The sequence below is a fragment of the Mercenaria mercenaria genome, chromosome 17 (genome assembly GCF_021730395.1).
Source record: "Mercenaria mercenaria strain notata chromosome 17, MADL_Memer_1, whole genome shotgun sequence".
In the NCBI taxonomy this organism is placed as follows: Eukaryota; Metazoa; Mollusca; class Bivalvia; order Venerida; family Veneridae; genus Mercenaria; species Mercenaria mercenaria.
Window position 1 is genome coordinate 42,088,564 of NC_069377.1, and position 25,946 is coordinate 42,114,509.

Consider the following 25,946-nt stretch of genomic DNA (forward strand, 5'->3'; position numbering starts at 1 on the left):
CCTTTATCAGTAATTTTTCATTAACTAGAAATTACAGTTATGATGGTATTATTTCATGATACAGCTCCACTTAAGCCGGTGTAATGAAGTATTTCGACCTCCATAGAATAACGACCCTAGGTCATTATTCTATAGAAAATGTGACTCCTTTCCTGTAAAATATTGACTCTCCTTATAAAAAACTGACTCCCTTTGAAAACTCTTATAGAATAACGACCCCCGGTCATTATTCTATAGAAAAACTGACTCCTCCAAGTAAAATACTGACTCCATAAAAATGACTCCCTTCGAATCTCATAGAATAACGACCCCGGTTATAATTCTATAGAAAAAGTGACTCCTTCCATGTAAAATACTCACTGCCGAAATTACTACATTCGAACTCTCATACAATATGGATTCCCGGACATTATTCTATTAAAAAAGTTACTCTTTCCGTGTAAAACACCGGCTCCTAAAAAGACTTTCGACGATAATATCTATTAAAAAGTGATCCCCACCAAATCTAACGGACAATTTTACTAGATCTACAACTCTAATACCCTCCATTGCCAATAGTTAACATTTTGATTGTACTACTACTACTACTGGTGCCGCTACTTTTATTGCTATTACTACATGTACTTCTTCTACTACTACTACTACTACTACTACTGCTACTACTGCTACTACAACTGCTACTACTATACCTGCTTCCACTAATACGTCTTGTACATCTATCTCTTCTTCTCCTGCTGCTGTTGTTGCTGTCATTTATTCCTCTGCTGCTGCTGCTGCTGCTGCTTCTGCTACTGCAACTGCCACTACCACTGCCACTACTACTACTACTACTACGACTTCTACTACTTTCTATTGTTGCCGCTGCCGTACTTTACTGCCACTGCTAAGTATTGCAACTTCTATTAATACTAAGTTCTATGCTAGCAGTTTCTTGTGCAGTTTTCTTCTAAAGAATTACTTCATACCGAAGTTTGCAGGAATTATTGACACTGGTGTGTTTTGTGAACGTACTGTGAATTGTTATTTTCCTAAAAAAATGTATACACCAAGATACAGCGTCTAGAAATAGAATCCCTTTTCCCGTTGCGGAATGCTCTGATTTCTGTGTCAAGTGATGGTATCTGGGGCTAATGGTCAAACGGAAGGACGGACGGACAAGGGCAAATCTATATGCCCCCCCCCACCGAGTGGGGGCATAAAATGCAGCAATTAGGCCTTAGATACATGAGTTATCACTAAATTTGACCAAATGACCGGGGGTCGTTTTTTTTATGGGAGTCAATATTCTTCGTGAGGTTCAGTTTACTTCACGTGGGGGAGTCATAGTACTATGATCTGGAGGTCATAATACTATGACCGGGTGGTCACTTTTTCTATAGAATAATGACCGGAGGGTCATTATTCTATGGGGGTCGAAATACTTCATTACACCGGCACTAGGTGCATGTGCGTGTCTGTATGTGTGTGAGTGTTGAGTGGGTGTGTTGTGAGGCGAGGGGCGTTGCACTTTCATTATCTCGCATTTGAAGACTCGACGACGTGGATTCAGTCTAAGCTTCCAAATGGCATTTAAATCTGTAGTAAAGATGTGTAATTCATGGGATAAATGTCCTCGAACTTGCTACTTACCGCAAGTTTGGCAAACACCACTTGATGCATCTTTACATCCACATAACGTGATGGTACTGCTATGACTTTTATTCAGTTAGGAACGGTTATGAATAAAAAGTAAAACTCATTTTGATATATTAGAATTTTTTAACATTTATTTTGAATTTCCATAATATAGTCAAAACTGCTGATGTTTTTCTACAATTTCTGGAACTCACGATGTCCTTCCTGAAATTAAAAAAAAAAATGAATTAATGAAATATTGCATGTTCTTTAACTCGAACAGTCTTGTGTAAGAAGACAGGAAGGGTTATTGCGCATTGCACAGTCATTCAGAGGTATGTTCTGATAAAACATCAAACTTGAACGACACCATTTTGCACATCATTAAAACAAAGAGCGTGACGGAACATGGACGGAACGGATATACAGTCGACAGTAGTAACCCAAATGACCGACTCCTCCATCTGGGGGATAGGACAAGATACAGAAGATGCTTTCTCTCCAGTTCTAAGCTTCGTACCAGGGGTAAAACACCTATACATGAAACACTTATCCAAATGTTAGTAAGTTTTAGTCGGAGGTGCGAGGGATCGAACTCACGACATTTAGTTTCGTAGTCAGAGAGTGTTACCACTGGACCGCTACGTCTGTCCTAGTAAGTAACAACTGGAAAATGAATGTTTTATTCTGATGTGCAGGCCCGTGTGCAGGTTTTTTTTTTGCTGGGGGGGGGGGGGGGGGGGCAACCTGGGGTGGGTACGGGAGGAGTATCCCTCCCGATGTCGATTTTTTTTAATATGGTACATGAAAAGATGCATTTTCCTGCTACCTGATACACCTTTAAGGATGCATGAATGTATTATATATTTAAGGAAAAGTATATATTTTTTAATCATTTCATCAAGCCTTTTCAATGTATGTATGATTGTACAGTCAAAGTGTACGGACTTCATTTTGGGTTGCGGGTTTATCCCGCTACCAAAGTTAAGTGTATTTCTGACAATAATGTAGCATCTTTATTTGATTCCAAATCACATCCAAAGGATGTTCATGTGCTACACAAAGTAGTCCCATTCATGAACAATGCGGATGAATTATCAATGATCAAGCAGTTCTTATTCATCCTCTATCCATTCACACTGGCCATTTAGATTATATAAGATCTGTCAATGATTAGGTATTCCAGCCCATGGTTACACCACTGACTTCCAGCTGTTCATGTAAGGTCAGGCAGAGTTTATCTTAGATATGAGGCACATAAGTATTTGTTTCTTATACATGTATATTTATAGATCGGCATTTAAAATGAAAATAAATCTAGCAAAACCCGCAACCACCAGACATCTCAAGGCTTTGATTCTGTATGATACCCAGGTCTCAGTGTATTGGCTCTGATATCTACCAATCCAATGTATAACCAGCTACCAGTAATAAAGAAGCTAGTGGTTTGAAAATCAACGTTATTTATCATAAAAAATAATATGTGTAATTTCACTAAAAAAAAGTTATCAAAAACTGCTAAAAATTGTAGATAGATCTACAAAATGACATGATTTGTAGAAAAATGATTTACTAAGTTCACAAATAAGTATTAATAATAAAATAAATAAAAACACAAAAATATTTTTTGAACTTTTTCTGCATTTCTTGCGTTCTAAGCAAATATAATGAAAAACTACCCACTACCCAATAAAGTACCGCATTTAAAAGCAAGCGATCAACGAAGCATGTACAGATAAACTTTTACCTGTAACATATGCCTGGGGCTAATTTCCACTACCCGGATACGGTTTTATGGCTCTTGAGCCTATGTATTGCTGTCAAATCAAACCAATTGCGCTGGTGTATAAATTTGTTAATTGAGGGGCCCGTAGTAATAAAAATCGTAACTAGCCAGCCAGCTGTGTGTGTGTGGGGGGGGGGGGGCAGGCCCCCTTGCCCCCCCCCCACCTTGACACGTGAGGGGCGGGCCCCCTTGCCCCCCACCTGGACACGTGCCTGGGTGTTTTACCGAGTCATAAGATGTTGAAAGAAAAGTACTACAGAAAGGAACACATTTTCATTAATCAAATGAGTGCGAGTTATTTTATTATTTGTGTGTAAAATGTACTAAACAATAAAAACAAAAGGCACGCTGGAAATTTTTCCACCAAGATCTCACTTGTAGTGATTTTCTTTCCAATAAAAAAGAACTGTTTGGGAGAATGAGTATTCAATATTAATGTTAAAGTACCATCAAAAGAGTCCTGACAAAGGTTCTTTATTCTACATGTTTCTATGTATAATAATTACAGCATGACCGTTTTAAACAGATTAAATATACTGAAGAATATTTTGTTACCTGTGACTGCATATTTTGCCTGGTTTGTCACTGAACTATCCAACCCCTGTCTCCTTTGCTTCACTTTCCGCACCAGATCCTCAAGAGCTGCGAATCTTTCCTCAGTATAACGCGGTGGTCTGATAGTGGCCACAAGAAATGACAGAGGGTCGCGTTTGAGGTCAGGAGATATGTTTCCATGGTATGGCTTTGCCTTTCTGAAGTGAACTTCTTTACCTGCAAATTGTTTCATTGCAATTTAAGCCCTTTATACTGAAGGTAGGTTCATACGTTACGATTCAAGAAAATATCGCTGACTAAGCTATATGCGACCATATTTCAAATACAAAAACAAGTAGTCCTACATTGGGCTTTTCTTAAATATGGAATATCAGTCAGTGATATACTTTGTTTAGCACATGTATTTACTTAGTCAAAATAGTTCACAAATTACCGATGATTTAAAATAAGTAATGCCACCAGATTTCAAGTTAAACGAGCATTACATCTAAACAAATTGCTAAATTAAAAAAAGTGACAAAGTACCTTGTGCTCTGGCAAATATATCAGCCTGTTTATTGAATCTTTTCTCTAACACTTCAAGTTGTTGCAGAATTTCATCATTGCTGAGGTATCTGTCGTCTGGATAGACAAAGTCAGACGGCTCAGAAGATGGAACTCTTACTTCAAAACTTTCCTCCACACCTCTCTTACAGATTCTGATGCTTCCAAATGCCCTGGTCAAGGCTCTTGCAAATGCGCCGATCTTACTTCTGTTGATATTTCTAGAAAGGCACTTCCAAACGCTGTTCCTTGTTTTAGTGCCAATCTCAGCTTCCATTTCTGGCAAATATTTAAAGACAATGTGAAGAATGCAGTTGATAGCTATGAAGGATTTTTGACGTTTTGACGTCGTTGCGTAGTAGCGTCATGGTAATGGCGTTCTCGCATATACGTATTTTCAGTCTCGTGAGATTTCATTTCGTTCGGCCTACCTTGAAGATGCGTACGTTTTCTCCGTACTCTCGGAAATTTCGCTTGATTCTGATAGCGTTTTTGCTGATAATTTTCTGATTACTTGGTGAATTTTGATCGTCGCAACAAGGAAAACGAGCCATGCTTTTCATCGCATAAAGATCTGCTCAAATACAATATTTATTTTGGTTTGCGGATCCGAAGAAAGTCTTTTCATTTGACGAAAATAGAATGTGTTTCCTCGTCCTATCGATTGCAAACAAATTCTTATGGTTATTATGCTACAGTCGAGTTAGCTCCTTCGGGCACCAGCGCTCGAACTCGCGAGTTAGGGGCGAGAGGCTACCATACTATCCCATTTGCTACCTGTTTCAAATAACGATAACAGATGTTTTAACTTTTATACATCCAAGAGTGTCAAGAAATAACAACTGGAACAACTATTTAATCATGCTAATTTCTTTCATAAAAAGTCTTCAAATGAAAGAAATATAAAACCGAATATTCAAGACTGGTAGCTGTTTTGCGGTAGACTTGCTGTTAAAATGCTTTCCCTGAAAGAAGAAACGACCGTTTATTAGCTCATGAAGTGGTACATCCGGAATCAATTTCATAGTAAGATTTGTTACTCAAATTTTTTACCTAAGTAGGTCGGAGAAGTAATGGTAAACAATAGCTGTGCAATATTCCCCTTAAAGCTTGCATTTTTATTAAAGTTATGTCGGAAATTATGTGTGCAGGTATATTGCTTAACAAACGCTCAAACAGTGGAGTTTTCACTCTATCTAAAAATGTAAAGTAAGAGCGACAAAATGAAACACATTTTCATTGTTCCATTGGGAGGAATTTGTCAGAGAAATTAGGATGTTAAATTGTGTGCCAAACACACGTTATATAACAAAACTGACGAAAGAACGACGCACAACTGGCTAAATTGAGAAGAATTGGTGCACGTTTTAGTAACATGATCCAGAGAAAGTTTAAAGGATTGGCAGCCAGTGCTAAGATTTTTTATACAGCTTGAACAAGTTATAAATACTGATTGATTAAAGTTAAACTAAAAGGGTTTGCATGAAAAATAAGGAGTTTTAGGAAACATAAATGAAGTTGAACAATGCAACAAGAAAACAAGGGAGTGTTGTAAAGCTATAAGGGTGTACGTTTTCCCTTAAATGTTTCGCAGACGCATTTTTTTTAAATCTTTTAAAACCAACTGAAATATACAATAAATATTACAAATCAATGTCCATCAACAATATGGTAAAACATATTTTGTATGACACAGTGTTTTAGGATATTATGTTACCTCTCACTGTAATTTTTGTCTGGTTGTCACTGAGCTCTCCGACCTCTGTCTCCTTTACTTTAGCTACGTGACAGGAACTGCAGATCTTTCTTCTGTTCAACGGGTAGATCTAATAGCGGTCACTAGAAATGTTAGAGAGTCAGGTTTGGTGTCTGGGAATATGTTTCCGTCGCATGACTTTGCCTTTGAATTCTTTATCTGAAAATAGCGCTGAACAGTTCAGTCTTATCCATTAGATAGTACTTCAATGCATTCTAATTATAAATATCAAAATACTATAAATTGCTTAAAATTAGCCAATAGAAGCCTTGATGATTTAAACGTATGCGATATAAGCGGGGATATTAATTCATTAAAAAGCCCCGAATCTTCTTTATTTAGTTGAAATGCAGTGACGATTTACCTTTTAAATAAATAAGAATTTCAATAAAATATATATCTACAACTGATGATTTTTATATAAATTCTTTTTAATCTAATACAAACTAGACAATTACCTTGTGCTCTTATAAATTTATCAGGCTGTTTGTTGAGCCTTTGAGCTGTTGCCGAATTTCAATAAATTGTACATAGCCTCATATACAACAGTTGAATTTCAGTCGCGAATTTCAAAACTAGTGAAACTGGCGAAATTTGTGTCCAAATCCGTTCGTTTGTTCCCAGATTTATCAGATTTATATTAATGACAATGATATAGTCTAAGTATAAAGAACGAGCCAGACCATGTTCATCCAATGACAAAAATGATGACTTAGCAATTATTACTGTTTCTACGGAAGCACATTACACTGAAACATGCCAATAGCCTACTAATATATATACACGAAAAACGTAGATTTCCACGCAAGACGACAGTACTATTTCGTTATATATGCCAGAATAGGGAAAATAAAAACTTCAATAAATTCTAGATGAGCAAGTACAGCGCCGCTGAAAAAGGTAATTCTGTTACAGAACGCTGAAATCTGGATAGGTTTAGATATCTAAAACACGATTTAACTATGATCTAGACACAATAAATAACTCTGGTACCTAATAAGCGCGTCTACTAATTAAATTATTCACGTTTTTAGTTTGTCTGGCTGGTTATTTTCGATAAATACTGAAAACATTGTATGAGCAAATTAAAGCACACACACATTTAATCTGATGGTCTGGTAAAAATGGCATTGTAACGTCTGTATTACCCTTATATACACGAAGACTTGTGAATTTGCAAATATATATAGAAAACTTCCTTAATGTAAATCAAACTGTCAGTACCAAACCAATAACTGAATATTATTATTTTCCCTACGTATGTACTGTGTAGCAAGATAAAAAATCACTCCCACCATTTAAGTCACAAAACAGGTTACATCATGACACTGAATCCAAGTCAAATATGCCGAAAACACGATTCTAGCCCGCGTTTAGCAGTAAGATATCACTGCACTGAAAATCCATGGCATCTTTAACTCTGACAAACGTCATCATAATGCATAATGTAACCATTTTCGCAAATGTGACAACTTCAGTCGCAATCAGGCGAAATTGTATCAATGTTTAAAAAATGTTTATTTATAAGCATTCAACGCAAACAATACATACAAAGTAATAGTGGATTCTGCTTAACTGAGTCTGTTTATTAGAAGTAATGACAAGTGCAACACCTTCACGTCCCCTAGCACACATCTCCATGATCTTAAAACTAATACAAGCATATTCACCAGCCTTAGAGATTTTTTTATCAGGATAAGGGCGTCATACCTCAACAATGAAACACTGCAAATGTAGTGCCGATTTAAAGAATGGCAAATGTCAAGTTATCCGCGTCACAAGGGTGAAGCATTCCATGAAAACGAATTATTCCTTTCATGATGCTATTCTGAAATCGGTCACAATGGTCAGATACCCGAGCATGGGTATATCAAATGACATTTCAATAGGTCAACTAAGAAGATATACCAAACGAAAAAAATACATTATTACCCTTCTCCACTTCTCACTAAAATTAGAAGTCTGCGCGTTAGGCCTAGCCTATTTATATTATATCTGATTCCTTTGATGCAATTTATACAATACCAAGTTAATACCAAATAGTTGAATACGCTACTACAAATTCACCATATGCTAGCAATAAACATGTCTGCATGGCAATTTGAGAAAATTGCGAATCAGTAAAATTTTCAGAACGACATGTAACTATAGATTTTAACAGCTTGAAAAATATCCTGGAACTCACGACTCGCAGCTAAGGAGTCCGACGCTCTGCCCCAAACTACATGTATTTACTTTCTCCATATATGCTTCTTGGTGTAATAGATGATTTAATCAAGTTGCGACTGAATGATCTACTATCTCAGAATTAAAAAAAGAACCAAGCCCGGTGGGAATGTGAATAATGTGAATAATTGAAGAGGGAAATAATGTAATAAAGGAGCACTTTGCTAATGTTCGTAAACCATGTGGAAACAAATTTAGGATTGATAAGGGTTTAAAGGCTGGCAAAATGATCAATTTATGGACTAGGTTATATTCTCTAGATCTCTAAATGTTGACAAAATTACTTGCTGAATTTGCAGTGAGTGGTTGATCACATTTAAAAGCATGTGAGAGAGTGATCCTTAGTCTGAGAACAGTGGTCTTCTTCTAGTCTTTGGCATACCTTATAACACCATGTCTTTTAGTCTTTGGCACACTTTATGACACCGTGTCTTTTGAACTTAGGTTTATTCATGCCTCTAATACTATAAATGCCGAACTGTTCGCAGGGCTTTAATTTTCGCTACATTAATCGTCGCGTAAATATTAACCATAAGTACAATGCAAATCAATAAGACCTCGTCATTACACAAACCGTATATTTACAAAAATCGGATGTGTCCATGTTTTCCGTAACTTCTACAGGAGATCATCATTTTCTGACGGATAGAACAAATAAAAAAGGATCATTTGTTTTCCCATATTAATGTTGGACCAATGCAGTTTGATTACAACTGCAAATAAACAGGTAAAATGTTTAATCTAGAATCCATATCATAACTTTTAGTTTGCAGTGTGTTTAATTAACAAACATTGATATTTATGCCCCGGGATGCAGATTACATGTAATGCCGCGGTTCATCCAACATTGGTATTTGTTTCAGACGTAGAGCCGTCATGGTGTATAGGTAATTTGATATGTTAAATTACAATTTATTTTACTCTAAATTTTGAATCAGCGAAAAAAATGTGAAGGTCTACTTACAATTAGCCTATGATTTTTAGTAATAATTATGACAAACATAAAATGACAAAGTATACATATTGTTGTAATAATTCACAAATGAACAATTCAAACTTTATTTAATTTCAAAGTGATAGTCTGATTCAACTGTATTATGTGAGCATAATTTACATCTTATTCCTGGTCATATTATTACAACGTCAACGGCATCAGAGAATATATAACTCTAGTGAACTAGTTTTCGCTGTAATACTGCGAATAATGGTGTGTGTTTTTTTTACAAACAATCACCTATGTATTTTTCTGCCATAAACCCGTATAAAACAAATACATTATATAATATAAATAAAAAAAAACATGTGACAAATGCAGTATAAATGAATTGGCATAGGACAGAAACAGAAACAAGAACTGTTTGTATAACACTGGGTTGTCCCATTTTCAGTCCGTGATCATTATGACATTGACATACTAATCCCAAAAAGATTACTACTTCATAAACCCAATCATGCAATTATGTTTGAAGATACTGGGTCAATTGGTTCTCAAGTAATTGAGCGGTAACGGTTTTCAAGGCTCAGTCCCCTGTGACCTTGACCTTTGACTTACTGCTCCTAAAAACAATAGAGGCCATCTACTTTATAAGCCCATCCATGCTATCAAGTTAGTTTGAATGTTCTTGGTCAAGTGGTTCTCAAGTTACTGTTTTACATATTGATATGTGTTCTTTATGCGTCCAAGACAATCAAGAGAATACACAACAAAGAATATTTTGTCACTTCATCAGTGTATAATTTATGACACTGTTCTCCTTCTTGTTTAAAAGACATTTCTCAAAGGGTAAAATACATGTCTAGCTTTTAAAACGTCTTCAAATCATAAAACAACTTCTAATCAATAGATGACACATGTCTACAGACTTGCTTCACTCAAAGGCACTTAAATATTTGATGGCGTATAACTTTTTACTAAAATATCTGAGGTCGATAGTTAGAATTATAATCATAAAATGTTCTGGTTATGAGCGTATTGTATTAGATCTTATTGAATAACGGTTAGAAAAAAGTACCTAATACATAAATTATGTATGATTGAAAAATATACTTTTTACACAGAGACGTGAAATGACATCATGGATATTTTCATACAAGTCGTGGTGGATTCTAGATGTGCTGAACATATCCGTATTACCTGCCAGTTGACAGTAAATGAAAGACAGTGTTTTGACTTATTGCATTAGTCTCTGTATAAAATGTATAGACATATAGCACTTGTCCGGGATGAATATTTGTCTGCAACATGGCGCTTTCATGTGAAATTCTCTTTAACATGATTTTGCATTTTTTCTGCAACATACATAGCTCTACGAAGACAAAATGTTCTGCTTAGCGAATTTGCTTAAATTGACAATACGATACGATGCGATGCGATGCGATGCGATGCGATGCGATGCGATGCAACACAACACAACACAACACAACACAACACGACACAACACAACACAATATATTTTAAAATCCTTCCATTAAATTCTCCACATCTTTGCTTACCTTTGAGCAAAATGTTTATTATTTACCACATATATTTATATCATTTATTTCCTTCATAACAGATGAATGCGATCGGAACGAATGAAAACGTGTATTCATAATCTCCTAACTAACATTGCTAATTTGGTCAGAAATGATATGACAAAAAGTATAACTGTCTGAGAAAAGAAACAAAACAGCCATCATATCCAAGGTATTTCTATTACCATGGGTACTGAAAAGAATTTCTATGTAGGTGCATGAAGTCTTACATGAGCATTTGCTTAACAATTATCACTATGTCAAATACATTATATGCAGCAAAAGCATTTAACCGTATGTAAATCGTTGTCTATTTTCATTTCTTGTAAGAGATGTACAAAGGCTGTAAGGGCAACCGCAAATTCTCGTCCGTTCCTTCAAACTCCGGTAAAGTATTATTCGACCGATTGCATTATAATATAGGTTAAAGGTCACTAATTCAGATCCTTCGTTACTTCATATAGAAAACGACAACATCAGGTCTTATTAACGTATCTTTATATAACTTTTTTTTCTAACACCCACTTTTATGAAAGTTCTGTCATAAATTAACGAAAAAATGGAAAGGAAATGGGGGTTTTGATAGTTCCTAGTGAAATGGCACTTAGTGGTACTATGCTGCGCTGTCGCGTACAGTAAACCCCTACTTTCGCTTTCGATATGCAAAACTAGCCATCAATATTTTTGGCAAGTTTAGAGAAAAAACAATGTCAAGGCCAAACAGCGTACGTAAGTCATTCTTAATAGCGAAATTGTACAAGTTTAAGCATAAGTAAGTATATCCTAATCTCTATATGATTTATAGTGCAGTGAATGTATTACAAACTGATTTAAAACGGCTCAAGTTATGTCATTTTTCTTATTTGAACTGTATCCAAACACCAAACATTTACCACGGCTCTAACAGTAACTTAATACACCATGAACTCAATATTTACATCATTATAAGTCCATCTTCTGTAATTGGTAGTAATAAGACGATGGATAGAAACTTATTTACTGACATGATAATTCCACTGAATTATTAATAAGGCAGCCTTAAATCTCCGGTATTTACACATGTCTAACACAATACAGTTATGATGTTTTTTCATATTCCTACGTGAAATAATTTTAAGTGTCACTTATTTCAACGGCAAGATGTTGTCGCTGTAACGTTATAGATGCTTTCTGCTAAAGTATACGTGCAAGTACCACAGTAAGCCAAGCATTGCACAGGGCTCCATCGTGTAATTACACTGTAACGAGAATATACGCACAGAGTTTTCGCTATGTCAGAAAAAATAAGAATTTCGATACCGGTTGATGGATACAGGTTATGATACCGTTATGTGTTAATGGATAACGCAAATATGCTAAATGTTCTCTTTTGTTTTTTTCTTCAGCACAAAATGATGATAAGAAAAAAGTAGATATATTAGAATATATATTTCAAAAGGATGGTCTCCTGGAATGCTCGTGCGTTGTGGAATAATTTCGTTGTCTTGATTATGGCATTTCACAGACCTTCTAGAGTATCAGAAAAAATAAATGTCGAGCTTTATGAATTCTAAACTGATATCATTTTGTGAAAACTTTGAGGTGCACGAACAGATGATAAAAAAATGGAAGAATACTTCATTTGAATGTTAAAAGTAATACTCACAAACGTCGCAATGAGTGAAATGGTTGTCCTCAGGATGTCCGTGTGTTGTAGAATAATTTCGTTGTCTTGATAATGGCATTTTCACAAATAAAGATGCGTTTTAACTAACAATGCTTATCACAGAATTGTATGTCCATATCTCTCACTAATCTCAAATGTTGGACATGATGGAGTTTTAATACGTATATTTATCACAGAAACATGCATCACACAAGAAGACAAATGCTCACTTCCTTTTTTCAAAAGTTTATCTTTTCGTGACCACATTCCTTGATAATATCAGTCCTGTCGATATTTCCATTGCTTTTCAAGATATACACTTAATCCTTTGAAATAATTTTTAACATTAACACTTTTAAACAAAACTCCATCCAGAAGTTTTGTTGTATAATCAACTTAGCTGATCCGCAATATTTTGTAAACATCTATCGATATATATACTGAATATTTTCACTTTGTCGTAGACTGGAATAGGTCCATACCTTATACTTCCGTACACACGAATCGATCAAATAAATAAAACAATACATAACGTTTACGAGTGTATACAGTTACACTGATTCATTCAGTGTTTTACTTTGAGCACCTTACCAGGTCAGGGTGGAAGAAAAACATGTTAAGGCCTTTGTAAAATGTCATATAATATACAAAAGGTTGACTTTGTTAAATACAAAGGTATTAGCTTGTATTGTATATGTCTAAGACTATATTGAAACAATGCTGACTCGGGTAAACCTAATATGTCATAAATTCTATAGAATTATAAATAATGTACGGATCATACCGCATATGTTTTTCAATGATCAGTATCGGAATTGCTATTTAAACTTTTTAAAACCGTTAAATACAATTTCATTACTGAAATATTTAAAACTTCGTAAGTAGTCAGCCAATTTTATCGTTAGCTTTTTTGATCAACAAACACTTTACCAGTGTTTTATGTTCGTTTCGTTGCGTGCTTGATTTTATTAGTTTCAGTTTCAGATTTATTGGCATATCGGCATATACAATATCCCTTTAGGCATTAAATTGCTTATGAGCAGCTTTACGTTAATTCCAGATACGTTGTATGGAGAAGTAGCTAAAACACATACCTTGTTTGATGTGAAGGATAAGTAAGCTGCAGATTATGTCTGACCGAGCTGAATTAACTGACTGAAGATACCTTTCAGGAAGCATGATAGTAAATTGCTTATTAACAGCAGATGGTGTCGGACAGAAAATAATCCTCATTTTTTCCAGGTTACTTGTATTTTCACCGTTTATTTAGGTCAGTTTTTGTTTTCATTTCATTATGGATCTAGATAAGACATTGTAGTAGCATTTTCTATAAAAAAGAATGATTTTTCAATGATGAAAACGCATGAAGTCATTCTCACACTTAAGCTGTCATTTTTTAAAAAGAAATTCCGTGGTGCACGCATGTCAAACAAAAATATGATCAAAAGATTATGTACCGTACTTTATTCTTGACGGTCATTGATGAACACAAGACAATCAGTTCCTTTTTTTAAAAGACAGCTCTGATTTTTTTATATTTAATAAAGAGCAAAGGACAAATATATTTAGTGTTGTGCAACCTACGTGACACGTATGAACTACATCTTTTGATAGATAAATGCGATTTGAACATGTTATATTTTTTAATTGCATGAGTAGCTCATTAGGTGCAAATAATGTACAAGTATTGGAAAAAGTTACAAACCGTTACAAACGAGTTTCCCTCTTTCATTCAACTTGTATAAAATAGTACATGCCGCTGATCAACACTTGCTTTTCAAAAAAAAAATCAAAATGGTAACAAACGATGTATATAATCAAAAAGTGCGCAATCGCAAATTAACAATGGCTTTTCATAAATGCAAATACTGTAACGCAGTTCTCTTTTATTGGCCGTGATCAACAGTCGAATAAGTTTTTTAAGAAAGTAAAAATTATACATGTTATATAGGATCGACTATGTTATCCCGGTCCAGGCACTGGAAATTTCTGAGATGCTCTTGAATGTCTCCCACCTAAGAGGCCTGTACTGGTTCTTCCCAGGAAAGACGGCTTCGCGTGTATCGGTGCTATACACTGGGCACGTTAAAGAACCAGACTGTCTATTCGCAAAGAGCTAGGCTAAGTCAGCTGGACAAGCCGGTATCTAAAAAGGATTTCTCTCTATCTGTTCTGGGGACTTTATCTCTCTCTTTCCCTTTGGTCAGATAGCTCTGTGTCTGTACTAGTAGAGGATGAATTTCGCGCCCTGTGTGGCTGCGTTTGTTATATGTAAAGCGCCTTTGAACGTGTTTATCATGAAAAGGACACTATATAAATCTGGTGTAATTATAATAATAATAATTATAATAATGTTATAACGCATTACACTTTAATATTTAAGACGAACACGAAAAGTTGAAATGACTGACGCAATTTAAAGCAACGATTAGTGTATACAATTTAAAGTAATATTCAATAATTTGCAATTGGTTTGCAAAACTATTTTTGGCATAAAGAAGTTGTAGAGCAATCTTTTCACTCTGAATATATGTAAAATAAGTTACCTAAAACTATTTCAAGTATTTTTCTCCTGTCGTTATTCCTAACAAAATGCAACACAATTTAAAATTTTCGCAGATTTAAAATAGAATCTACGGATTTTGGAAAGCTTTTTAGAAACATGACTTAAATATATATATATTCACTGTAACGTACGCATACAAATTTATCCAGTATATACTTTATAACTCGAAATTTAGCTACCATGTACATAGATGTATAGCTAAATGGCGCACCAGCTGTATTAATCTATATCTAGTACAGTTATAGCGAAACCAAGTTTGAACACTATTTATACAACCCGGCGGTTATGCGTCGTACGAAATAAACAATCGGGCTGCGCACGGTTTTGCTGTTAAATATTTCTTAATTAATGATTATAAACAACAGCCATTACAGTGATGTAAACACTTTATAAAATTACGGGACTATAGTTTAATCATGCGTCATAGTAGCCAATTTTATTTTATTTTTTTTTAATTTTTAAGGAATTTGTACAAAAAATTATCAAAAATGTCAGTTTTCATATGCATTTTCTAATCTAGTTATCAATATAGCTGTATAGCTGTTGTCGGGCTACGATAACTAAGAACAAGAGCACCGCCTTGCGGGTGCTGACGCTCATCTGATTTTTTTTGTATAATAGAAATATTGTCCTACCCATGATTTTCTAAGTCTAAAAAGGGCCATCATTCTTGCAAAAAGCAGGATAGAGTTATGTTTCTTGATGTACAGTGTCCACTTATGATTGTGAAAAACTGTTGCAAGTTTTATAGCAATAGCTTTGATAGTTTATGAAAAAAGTTGCCTTAAACATAATACTCAACCAAGAAAATGATTTTCTAAGTCCAAAAGGGGCAATAATTATTGCAAAAAACAGGATGGAGTTATGTTGCTTGCTGTACAGGGTCAGCTTATGATGGTGAACAAGTGTTGCAAGTTTCAAAGCAATAGCTTTGATAGTTTAAGAGAAAAAGTTGACCTAAACATAAAACTTAACCAAGAAATCTGATATTTTCTAAGTCCAAAAGGGGCCATTAATCTTGCAAAAAGCAGGATGGAGTTATGTTTCTTGCTGTACAGGGTCAGCTTATGATGGTGAACAAGTGTTGCAAGTTTTAAAGCAATAGCTTTGATAGTTTAGGATAAAAGCTGACCTAAACATAAAACTTAACCAAGAAAACTGATTTTCTAAGTCCAAAAGGGGCAATAATTCTTGCAAAAAGCAAGATGGAGTTATGTTTCTTGATGTACAGGGTCTGCTAATGATGGTGAACAAGTATTCCAAGTTTCAAAGCAATAGCTTTGATAGTTTAGGAGAAAAAATGACCTAAACATAAAACTTAACCAAGAAATCTGATATTTTCTAAGTACAAAAGGGGCCATAAATCTTGCAAAAAGCAAGATGGAGTTATGTTTCTTGCTATACAGGGTCAGCTTATGATGGTGAACAAGTCTTCCAAGTTTCAAAGCAATAGCTTTGATTGTTTAGGAGAAAAGCTGACCTAAACATAAAACTTAACCAGGCAACGCCAACGCCGACGCCGACGCCGACACCGACGCCGACGCCGACAACCGCTCAAGTGATGACAATAACTCATCATTTTTTTTCAAAAAATCAGATGAGCTAAAAATTACCAGAGAGCGGTTTTCCAGTATCTAAACTAAGCAAATATTAAAATACAACCTGATAAAGTGTCTTCTAAAATGAAAATTACAAACATGTATGTCTTAATTTTAGGCTATCAAAATATAAACTCGTCTGCCGGTTCTCTCAATAAATGTTGTTTCAACTGAAACGAGAAAGTGTTAACGTCTTTATAGCGCTAAAATACGCTACCAGTGATCAACGACTCTGAGACATCAACCCTATACACAAACACACTGATCTGTAATGTGGAAACAGCAAAATGCCAAATCAGATATGCATCAACTCTTAGAAGGCATAAAACACTGCTCTTAGCGGATTCAGAAGAGCACATATTGTCTACCACCGTTGACATATTTCAACCTAGGACAGAGAAGAGAAACATTAGTAGGTCTGTACATCTAAAATGGAACTTAATCGAAGTCCTGACACTACAGAATAAGTCAGGTACGAAATAAGCGGTGATTTGCAGTAGCGTCAATCAAGTTATCCCATTTGATATTTTGCATGCAGTGAACGAAGCCGAAACAATTACAATTCGGACTGTTCGAGAATCTAACCCGATTGTCCATTCGTATTGTTCATGTTTTGTAGCTGCTTTTACCATTTTATTGGTAGACTTGGTGTGCAAAATTAACTAACACTAACATCTTTTTTTCAGCTTCATTTTGGTTTAAACTCCCAAGTGATTTAGCTATCTTCCACCAGGAATGTAACAAAGTAGCTTCGGATCCGTTTTAGTATTTTGCACTTCACTATAAAAAAAATCATACATGTACATTGTATATACACGTGTTTCAACAATTAGATACGGAATGGAAAAACATTCTTAAACGCGATTGAATATAAGTAACCTGTTGTAACGCTACCGAGTTTCGATAAGTGTTTCCTATTAGTGGTAGACTTCGATTTTAAAAGTAGATTTTTATTTGATTTATTGAAATATAAACAACGTGTTTCCCTTGACGGAAAATATTAACACTCATTTTACTATTTGTTATAAATGTTATTATGTTTTTTATGTGATTGCTTATAGGCAAAACATCCTGATTATTGTATCTTTGTGCAAACCCCGCGAAAGTTTTTGTGAAAAATAAATTCAGAACAATATGATTTAGAAAGAAATGTTAAGGGAAACATTGCCTAAATGTCTTTATTTTGTCTCATAACGGTTAGTGGTAAATGCTTTTTTAGTTAAGAACCAAAATGAGGACGATAAGGCCTACGGGAACAGTTAAGCAAAAGTTCAGAGCACAAGTCTTCACATAGTCCATTCAATTTCAAATTTTGTCATCATGAATTAAGTTACAGCTATGACATTTACTTACCTTAACATATTTGGTTTAGGAGAAACATTGACACAAAACTTGAATGATTCGTAGGATAATTTTCAAAATTAATATTAAATCTTTAGCGCAATTTATGTATTTGCTCGTTCATTTTTTTTATATAAACATTGAAAAACAACAACAATTTCTCAAATAAACCGAATGAAATGGATTTAAAACTTGTATACCCCTAGTTGCTCTTATCAATACATACTCAGGGCAAAGAAATGACTGTTTGAGGAAATAACAACAGTCATCTCATTCTAAATAACAGGTTCTATGTACGTCTTGAATTAATATACGAGGAGAAATTACATTTTATATGTTACTCTTGCTTACACGACAGGACACTAAATTCTCCCGACAGAACACATTATTTGCAGCAAAACTATTTAACCATGCTTAAATGACATTCCGTCTATTTGTTAATTTACTTGAATAATCAATAATTTACTAAAAAAACACTCTGAAAAAATATTCAGTCTAGGAGGTTAAAGTCAAATGTTTACATGACCCTGATAAAATCGAACAATTTTCACAGCTTCATCCCGGATACCCATTTAAATGTTTTAATGTTCTAATTTCAGTACTAAGCGAAGCTGGATTGCCTTGAGAAATGTGGTCAATATGATTTTCACATATGTATTCACCACCTCTCTTTAAACACATGTCTTTTATACAAATTAGGTGTTTTTCAATATGAAAATTATATAAAATTGCAACCACTTTTCTCATTTCATCAACACAAGATGTTGCTGAAGTAGATGTGCTATAATGCTAAACGTTGTAACATGTTGAATGAACTTCTTCATATATTTCTTATCTGCTTAGCGCTTATTTGCCACAATTTTCATTAACATGAAGAGTTATTGCATGTTTAAGAGGTCTGATTATGATGCAGCATATTTGAGATAACTGATTTCAAAGAGATACCCGACTATCCTGTTTTAGAGCTTTTCATTATTTTGTATTGAAAATTGAAAATTATTAACAGAAGTGATAGATATTGAACGTTGTACGCACAAACTTCACAGTACATATTAATAAAAGATTTGTATGCCTCGGAATGCCCGTGCATTATGGAATAATTATGTTGTCTTGATAATAGCTTTCATAAAAATACATAAGCAATGCTTATCACTGAACACCTATATCACAGAACTGCATTACCCATTTCTATTGCCAAAATATCAAGATTTAATGCTTTATATCAAATTTGTATAACGCTCACTTCCTATCAATCTGACTAAAGCACATCTCCAATAAACACTACGCTTTGGATCTGAAGACGTGCTATTTATCGACTCGTTCTTACGACCCTTCCGCTAGCCAATCAGATTCTTGCTTTCAACATTTTGAAAGTGAAAGTGGAAGTCCCGGGTTCGACTGACTGCACATTTTTCTTACTCTGTGACATTCGATGTTATTTGATGGTTCAGCCAAATACCTGTTGAAACGAGTTGTTTAATTGGTTCAAATAAAAATAAATTTGCGAATATAAAAATAGCAATATCAGAAATCCATATATACAGAAAGATGAATGTGAATAGGTCACCCTCAGATCTTCGTTTAGAAGATCAAGTACTTTAGTCAGATTGACTTCCTATTTGCAAAAGTTTATTTTTTCAAAACTGCATACCTTGAAAATATATTAGTCTGTCTCTATTTCCACTGCAAAGTGTGTATTATTTATTTTTGATAAATGTCTTAGAAAATATTCCATTCAGATATTATTTAAGTTCATTTACCATATACTCCAATTTACGTATTTGCAGTAGTTTGGTATCCTCAATGTTTTGTAGGCATGTATTAATATATACTCAATATTTTCCTTTTGTCTCTAATTGATACTTTGGTAAATCCGAATAGATCAATTTAAGTAAAGCAATATATATGTTAACAACTATCCTAATGAGTTACACTGTGTCAATAAATATTTTGCTTCGAGCATCGAGTCAGATTTTGGTGGAAGAAAAATATGTTTAAGCATATATATGTAAATTTTAAAAGCTTTTGTTAAACACATATAGAGGAATAAACTTGCAGTGTTTAAACATGTTCGTGTATGCGCAATCACCTATTCTATCATCTACAGCATAATAAATAGTGCACTTCGTTTCAGTGTTTACTAAATGTATTTTTTAGCTTTTAATCAATCTGTAAAAAGATCCCATGGAAGCATAAACTGAAACCAAGCAGAATAATAGCAGATTCGGTTTGATTGAGGGTAGTGAAATGTGCTACACTTCCCACACCCACCAGCACCGGCTTAAGCGGAACTCTATCACAGATCTATTTAATGGACTCAATGATCCAAAAAGGACCAGAAAATATAACAACATTGAAGTGCGGGGAGACCATGAAAAACAAAAATGCAATTACTGAAGTATCTATAATCTCCTTAAATAGTCAATTTAATCATCGGCAATTATTTTGATAAAAATAGGTAATTGTATATAGTTATTTCCTATTAAAAGGCTTGATGTTTGTTTTTTTTTTTTTGTTTTTTTTTCTTTTTGCTTCAGAGCGTTTATTTCAGAATATTTGCAGAAAGATCTAGCTGAAGATCAATTTATTAACAAGTATGCCAAAGATCATGTCTAAGCAGGCTGTAACGAATACTCCTGAAGAGACCTTATTGATGTGTATATTCTTTTCAGACAAATATGTGTACACGATATATTTTCTGTAGACATCGGGAAAATGTCATCTGTAGTACGAACTTCACCCCTTTCATCTTGATTGCACGCCCTTGATCGGGCCATGTATAATGAGTAAAAGTAAATGTTCTTGTTTGTTAACAGCAAAATAATGTCTGATATAGTCTATGAGAATAAAGAATTATCAATGAACATAAAATATGTATAATATCCTTGGATCAATGTCAATGATAACATTAGATCTGATTACCGATGTATTAGAATAAGATGTAAGATCAGTGTAATAAATTAAGAAGACTGCAAACTTATGCATACGAGGATAATCCCCTAGGGCCGTGCTAGAGACCGTTATTGTATGTTTAATTAGTCTAATATACTCAACGTACCAACTGAGAATAAGAAAATTTTGTCACGACTATGATGCTCTTTCCCTAACCAAACGCATATGTCAAAATAAAATAAATGAAACAAACCCGTTTGAATGTAAATAATTAAAGAGGGAAAGAGATATAATGGAGTATGTCTTTGTAATGTTTGTAAACATTGAAGGAAAATATTAAACAGGAATTCATGGAGGTATCTATCTATTTAGAGGCAGGGTTATATCTATGTAAACGTAACTTATTTAAGACAACAACAACAACAACAACCCAGGCAAAAAGATTTTCGCTGATACTGTGTAGGTTTCATAATGACTTAGTTACAATCAACAGCAGTATGTCCTTTGCAGTCAAAACAAATATAAGTTGGAAAGCACGATGTACATTTGAACACGCAAATCGAACTTAACAAACAATTTAATACTACTATGTGAGTATAATAAAACTTCTTTCATTCTATTTAGTTTACTGGACCAAACCCAAGTATCAAGTTTGGGCAAAGAGTATAAAAGTATCACTTACTATGTACAATTTATTCTGTAACGATTAGTTGGACCTATCGAATAAAAAGTCAAACTATGAAAACTGTACATTTTAGTATAGATCTGTTTAAAACCATTGCCAGGATTGTAACATTTTTAATTACAAAATTCGTCCACTAAGTTGTCTTCAATTTCATTTCATATGCTAGTCTACAGGTCAAAATTGTCTGATCATTTTTACGATATTCACAGCCAATATACAAGTGAAAATGTGTTGTCATTCTCTCAGCATATACAATATTCATGACTCTGTTCCCCAGTCTCATGTTTAAGAAAAAATATATCACAACAAAAAGGCACGTCTAGCTTTTAAGCCGTAAAACGACCCACTTTCATTTAAATTATGCAACAGTCTCTATGACATGGATGATATTGGCAGGATGTACAAACGCTTTTAAATATTTGTGGACGTACGTCTAAAATATTTGATGCAAATAGCTAATGATTGTATTGAAATATAGTTTCATAAAATGCACCGACTGTATGCGTGTAAATTTTATCTAATCAAATATAATGGTGATAATTTTATTAGTATCCCGAGCATGGTCACAATAGTCACATGTTCAAAGTTACTTTGTATTTGATATTCCATATGGCAAACTTTTCAACTGAAACAGCAGACAAAAACCCAAAGATGCCCCTCTATACAGCACAGTTCAAATCATTTTGTGTTCCTCTGCAACTTAAAGAAAATACACACATGATTTTAAATATTTTTTAGACTGTACATCGTATATATCTACAAATAAACAGGTTTTATAAACCACGTCTGATGATATAACACAATAAAAACATTAACTTTAAGTTAGATTGTTTCAATGATTATCGCGAAAATGGTTTGATTAATTTCTAAGCAAATGTTTTGATTTTCCTACAACTATTTAACTATAATTACATTTCTAAATTTCTATTACAGGCCAATATATAAGAATACAGCTATAAACAGGAAAGCTGTCGCTTCAAGATTAACCTTTACCCTGCAAAACTTCTAAAATCGATTGGTTCATCATTCAATTTAGGCAGTACCATTTATTATTCGAAGGGGTGTCCACTGAAAATTTACTGACTGAATAGCGACCAGTGCAGACCATGATCAGCTTGCACGGACGATCTTGGTCTGCACTGGTCGCAAAGGCAGAATCACTTGCCGCCAGCTGGCTGAAGGTTAAGGTCATTTTTTCTTGAAAATTAAGTAGTATACTACAATTCATTAATAACTGTAAACTAAAGTGAAAAATATGAATTTGGTGAGTTTTGGTCAGCAATTATTTTTAAGATATGTAAATGAGTGGGTACAGAAATCCCTGCTGGGCAAGATGTTAACTAACCAGTGTACCTGTACTGACTGACCTGTTCTCGGCAAGTAAATGCCAACTTATCCACATGAATCAGAAGTTGAGGAAGACTAATTTCAACAAATCGTTATGAACAAATGTCTCGCCCAGGGATAGAACCCATGACACCGCGATGCGTAGATGTGCATTCTCCCTATTGAGCTAAGCGTGTAAGGAGACATTTAACCAGGGTAATGATATGTCGTATTCATACTATAATTATGCAATACCAGCTTACATATTGATAAATTTATTATTTGTGATAATCAAATGTTTTGCAAACTGTTTGCGAAAATGTAGTGTAGCACATTTGGAGTAATGCATCTTCAAAAGATGTCTTGACATGTATAAAATATTATAAAGACACCACACAAGGATTTAAAAAACAAGTTGACGATCAGTATATTATTGTTTGACGCCAAGGTTTTAACTCATAACATCAAATTTTAAAAGACTGAAGGATCAAAGAAATTATTTCTCTACTGTTCTACTATATTATGCAAAATGAATTATTAGATTTATGACCTATTGGAACTATAAACGTCTCCATTGGAACTTCGGTATTTAAAGTAAATAGCAGTGTATTAAAACAATCTACCATTATTACGTATAAGTATTATAACTCAAACACATCAGTCATAGATTAATACCACTATAACATTGACAATACATGCAAGAAATCTCAAGAGAATCCGCATATTTGCTAAATTCGTAACATGTAAACTGCACATATAAACAGGATACCTATTGTTAATGAAAATCGGCGTTTTCGCTTATTGAATTAGTCTTTGTATCAGATATACAGGATGAATATTATGTAGAATAAAAATGTCTCAGCTAAAATGCGCGTTCAAAGCGACAATATTTTTAAATGTGCATGTTTGCGCTAACAGCATATTTACGAAGAACGAAGGTTCTTCCTAGAAATACATACTGACCGACTGAATCTTTGCCTTACCAATGAATAAATTGCTCTGAAAAGTCTAAAACAGTTTTCTATGTTTGCTTTGAAATGATCACAGCGCCACTGATTTATATTTCTTGGATTTATTCTTGTTCAGTCTTTTTCATTGATACTGAATTCCTTTAGGAAGATATCCTTTGTTAAAAATTTCTCTTCCAGACATGACTTGTTACCGGCAACAAAATTATCTTACCATGTTTAGAAAGATCTTTCCTATAACATATGCTCAATTATGCTAGCATTCAACACCTATTCATCTTCAAGACAATCGTAGCTCCTAGAGTCTCAATCAAACCGCGGTTAATGTGTTATTAAAAATCGCGGAGTGGTATCGATTGCTTAGATATTGCCATGCAATCGGAAGTTTTTATTCAGTACAAACTTTAAATTTCTGTCATATTAATTAGATATTTTTCGAGGATGTAATTTATATTATGATTAAGTCCAAGAATTTATATACATTCTTGACATCGAAGCTTCATCGTAGCCCCAGTATCTATATAACATAAATGTTAAACATTCAATCTATTGTATACCTTATTGTATACTCTCTCGCCTTAGGTCTTATGCCTTACACTCTCTTATCATGTTTTCATGATTTGTTTGTCTCTTTTTGCCGTTTTGGCATCAGGGTATATTGAAAATAAACTTATCAAACTTATCATAAAGTAGCATAGCTGTGAAAAAGTATTTCAAAACGATTTTAACGCGAACATAAATAAGATTTAATTAAATTTTGTCTTGAGTACTGCACTGGATTTGTCCAGAAGTTTACCTGTATTATGGCAAAATAAACTCTATTCAAACAATAAATCGATAGTGAGCATGTTCATACACAAAAAGAATTTATGAATAACACATAGATCTAATATACTAATTTGTAAATTAGGTAGAGTGCGGTGAATGTATAATGAAAACGTCCTTGGCATGACCATTTTGAAACAATCATGTCAATTGTATCCAGATACTCCTTTTTACCACGACATTAACAGTAACATAATACACCATGAACATAAATATTTACATTCTTATAAGGTTGTTGATACTGCCATAATCGTAATAATTGAATTATTTATGCTATACAACCTAATACTTAAATAGCAGTTTATTTGTTCTTTGCCGAAATGAAGCTCTGGATCCATCTTTAGTAACTGATCGTTTTAAGAGGCTGGACAGGAATTATTTATTGATATAGCACTGCATAATTGATTAGGTATTTATTCTTGGAATATTTACACATGTAGGCCCCCCTATAGCAAAATGTGTGACTTCTTTGGTATATTCTTATGTAGAAATAAAGCGAATATAAAGGCACACAATAAACTGTTCACTCTGTATCTACTATTATACGTATTACTAGTCAAACGTACAGTGCCTTTAATTCTCTCTAAAACATAAAAATGGGAGGAAAAATAAATACATTTTCATCCCTTACGCTTAAATATGTTTACATCGTTTCGTTCCTGACCTAGGAATGTTTACGTCGAGGGAAGTAACCTAAAACGGTAACGTATCACTTTTTGCACAGATACTCAATCATCTGGCATGCACTACAGCTTTGATAAAAACAACCAGTGAAAACCTATGCAGTTTTCAGTAAATGAGAAAAAGGAAGGTTTCGAATTAGATTGAAGGGTAGATTTTCTTATACTATTATATATCAATGGATCATAAAAAGTTATCTAACTGTATGTAAAAAAAAAAAACAAAAGGGAAATAATATTGCAATAAATATTAAAAGTTGTACTCACAAATTTCACAGTAAGCAAAAGGCTGGTCGTTCTCGGGATGCCCGTGCGTTGTGGAATAATTTCGTTGTCTTGACAGTGGCATTTTTTCACAAGTCCATATTCATGTTTTTAAAGAATCGATGCTCGTAATTTCAAAATCAATGTCACAAGCATGTCTGT

At 34.1% G+C, this 25,946-nt stretch overlaps 2 protein-coding genes across 2 annotated transcripts in view; both read right to left on the reverse strand.

Annotated features, from left to right (window-relative positions):
* Window positions 1-13,128, reverse strand: part of LOC123537582 (1-phosphatidylinositol 4,5-bisphosphate phosphodiesterase eta-2-like) — an 80,461-nt gene extending 67,333 nt beyond the window's left edge. Inside the window, exon 1 of the mRNA XM_053528023.1 lies at window positions 12,640-13,128. Coding sequence (XP_053383998.1) covers window positions 12,640-12,718 — 79 coding nt within the window. The 5' untranslated portion in view covers window positions 12,719-13,128. The remainder of the gene's footprint in view (window positions 1-12,639) is intronic.
* Window positions 1,726-6,370, reverse strand: LOC123537580 (uncharacterized). The gene is made up of 4 exons (XM_045321400.2): window positions 6,216-6,370; window positions 4,481-5,463; window positions 3,956-4,171; window positions 1,726-1,839 (listed from the first exon to the last, which is right to left on the reverse strand). Exons 2-4 carry the CDS (start codon window positions 4,773-4,775, stop codon window positions 1,826-1,828), a joined length of 525 nt encoding a protein of 174 aa, XP_045177335.2. The 5' UTR covers window positions 4,776-5,463; window positions 6,216-6,370; the 3' UTR covers window positions 1,726-1,825.
* Window positions 13,129-25,946: the final 12,818 nt, after the last annotated feature.